Genomic DNA, 2,888 nt, shown 5'->3' with positions numbered 1-2,888 from the left:
CACACTTTTACAACACATTTTCTGTAAAACAACTATTTCTCTTAGTTATTATTATGTTTAAGTAATTTTCAACAAATTCTCGAGTCTACAACTTGTCCTACATCTTGTAAACTTCACACGGGTATAAGAGGCAAATTAAAAGTAGGGTGGGTGGAGTGTGGGGGAAAGGTTTGTTTGACTGAGCAAATCGAGTGAATGTGCGCCACGAGTGCACCCATTACCGACCGGGATTCGTCTTAGGGCTCTGGAAGGTCCTGGGTTAAATTTTATACATAATATACAATACTCATTATGATAGCATACCAACATTATCTTGTTAATGTTTTACTGTGGTAAGCTAAAGGGAAAATTAAGTAAATATCGTGTTGCTTCTTAATATAAATGTTTTTGCTATTATTATTTCTTTAATTGTATGTCTATAGGCGTTTTATTGCAATGTTTCACCAGAAATAGTCAAGGTTTGTTTCTCGAAACAAGAATATCACTGACCTAATATCGTAGAATTAAAAAATACGCTATTTAAGTGTGTCAAAATATAGTATCCAAAGAACCAGAGCCAGTCAAATATTCAAATTAATTAAGTACTTAACTGTATTATTATTTTAGCTTTCATATATGGATTAGGCTTGATGTTCAAGTTAGGAACATAACTCTAGCAGGAGATCATGACAACAAAGCTGCGTATATTGAAAGGTGAAATAACAGTAGGCATAGTTTATATTACTGCTACTGAACACAGTATACCTGATTCATACTTGAGAATAGCGAACTTGCAACAGTGAGGTGTATATATGAGAAAAAAACATTATAAAAAGCCTCGAAAAAAAGATAGCTTGCCAAAACACTCCCTCAAATAAAGTAGTATATTGGTTTTAATGTCATGAGCAGAAAAACAACAATCGACAATGCAAATACCAGCAATAATTTTTGTTTATTAATTCACCACCCAATATACACACATCTATGGATTTTCACGACTATCCTTGCGTCATCTTTTGGAAATAATTTGGTAACCAGAATGCTTCGGAACTTTGTACTTGTATTGGTGAAAATGCACTCAGTTCTTTAAAGCAAGGCGGTAAAGATTACGACTTTGGGGTTTATAATTCATAGTTAATACAAAAGTTCATATTATCAGCATATTCAATTCAGAAGTTAAAAATTCCTTCTTGAGTTTTTACTCTTCGCCATTAACATACGTCTGCATTTTTTATTATTTTTCAGGTATCCTAAGTTTGAGTTCTATCACTGATGGGATGAAATAATCATTTCTGACAAACATTTTGGACCAGATTAACTTACTGTCAAAAGTACAACTCAGCTTCCCTAGGCACAGAAGTTGTCAACAACTACCCAAATCTGAAAAAAAAAGTTATATTGAATATTGATCTGTAATTTCTTTGTGTTTCAGAATATATTGGACAGATGGTGACAAATGTATTACATAAGTCATTAGTTTAAAGACGTATTAAATACAAAATGCGTCTTTAAAATAATAGTTGGTGTTATTTAATGCAATGACGTAATTTAAATAAAGGAGGTTCGTAGGAATAATAAACACGGTTATGTTGAAATGTATTTCTAGTTAAAAATCTGCTACTTATCGCCATTCCTGCATTCACGTTTTGTGAAGAAATAACATTAGTAATAGTACTAGTAAAAAACGATGTATTAAATACAAACGTTTTCTCGACTTTTTATATGTATTTCACTGATTTTTTTCTTTATAAAAGTTAGTTATTTGCTGTAGTATTTCGCCGTTTGATACTTTCTTTAAATTGAACGTAAGTAAAACCGAGGCACATATTCTCGAATAATTAAAAAATAAACAGACTTGATAAAGGTAGGAATGTCAAAGTCAGATTCATGCTAAACCTTTGCTAAAATATATACTTAATAACACATCATTCGTGTATAATGGCGTGTTTAACAATGAACATATTAATGTCTAGCAGAAATATCTTCCAAGTAACTCATTTTACACTGGAAATAATATTAATAATTCGGAAAGAGAATTTCACCAATATCAGTGCTTATATCTAAAGAAGACAAACTTAAGATTTAGACGACAAATGCGAGAGGTTTGTTCCATAAATTCAAGTAACACTTGGAATATATTATGGCTCACTTCAATCTAATCAGTTTTCGATACGATTTATGTCCACTGAAGATAATGATCGAGGTATTGTTTTATTTATATGGAATTGATCTTGTAGTAGGCTATGTGCATTAGATATAACTTAATTTGAAATTAATACTAGCTATTTTTTGGCAATTTCAGATATTGATCTCATTGTCTGCTTTAAAAATATGAGAATAAAAGTATAATAATTATATAATGGTTGGTTTTTGTTGTGAGTTGGTCATGTAAGTCTTGCTAACCATTATTACAAACTTTATAATTCGTATTTTGTTGATTTTATAAGTAAATTCTATTAACTTGAGTAACAAAAACTACTAAAAAGTATAGATAATAATCAATCGGTTCTACTTATTGCTGTAAACTGCCGCACGCGATATTGTTTATTTTATTACTTTATTAGCGCTGCAATCTCAACATTAACTTTCAACCTTGCATTTATTTAAAACAGTAACGGGAGCTGTGTAAGAAAGCGCAACCTACTGTTTAAAAGATGTAACCGTATTTTTTTATGTAACGTGTTGTTAATGTTATGCTGTTTAATTGCAATAGAGGTTTTTCTTTTATGAAATATTTCAGAAACAAATTCTTTGTTTGTTTCATTTGTTTTTAAAACGAGCACGGATGTACAACTCTATTACAAGTTTGTTTTTAACAAGAAATGACATATATTGATTTATTTAACTTCAAATTATGAAATATACAAAGTAGAAAACAAAAAGATCATTTTCAAATTAATCATCTTAAC

General features: G+C 30.2%; 1 protein-coding gene across 1 annotated transcript in view; it reads left to right on the top strand.

Annotated features, from left to right (window-relative positions):
• Positions 1–1,356, top strand: part of LOC111088153 — a 31,658-nt gene extending 30,302 nt beyond the window's left edge. Inside the window, exon 7 of the mRNA XM_022397324.1 lies at positions 1,225–1,356. Coding sequence (XP_022253032.1) covers positions 1,225–1,233 — 9 coding nt within the window. The 3' untranslated portion in view covers positions 1,234–1,356. The remainder of the gene's footprint in view (positions 1–1,224) is intronic.
• Positions 1,357–2,888: the final 1,532 nt, after the last annotated feature.

This window comes from Limulus polyphemus, unplaced genomic scaffold (assembly GCF_000517525.1).
Source record: "Limulus polyphemus unplaced genomic scaffold, Limulus_polyphemus-2.1.2 Scaffold3222, whole genome shotgun sequence".
NCBI lineage: Eukaryota > Metazoa > Arthropoda > Merostomata > Xiphosura > Limulidae > Limulus > Limulus polyphemus.
The sequence above is the reverse complement of the archived record's forward strand: the minus strand, read 5'-3'. Positions and strand labels throughout refer to the sequence as shown.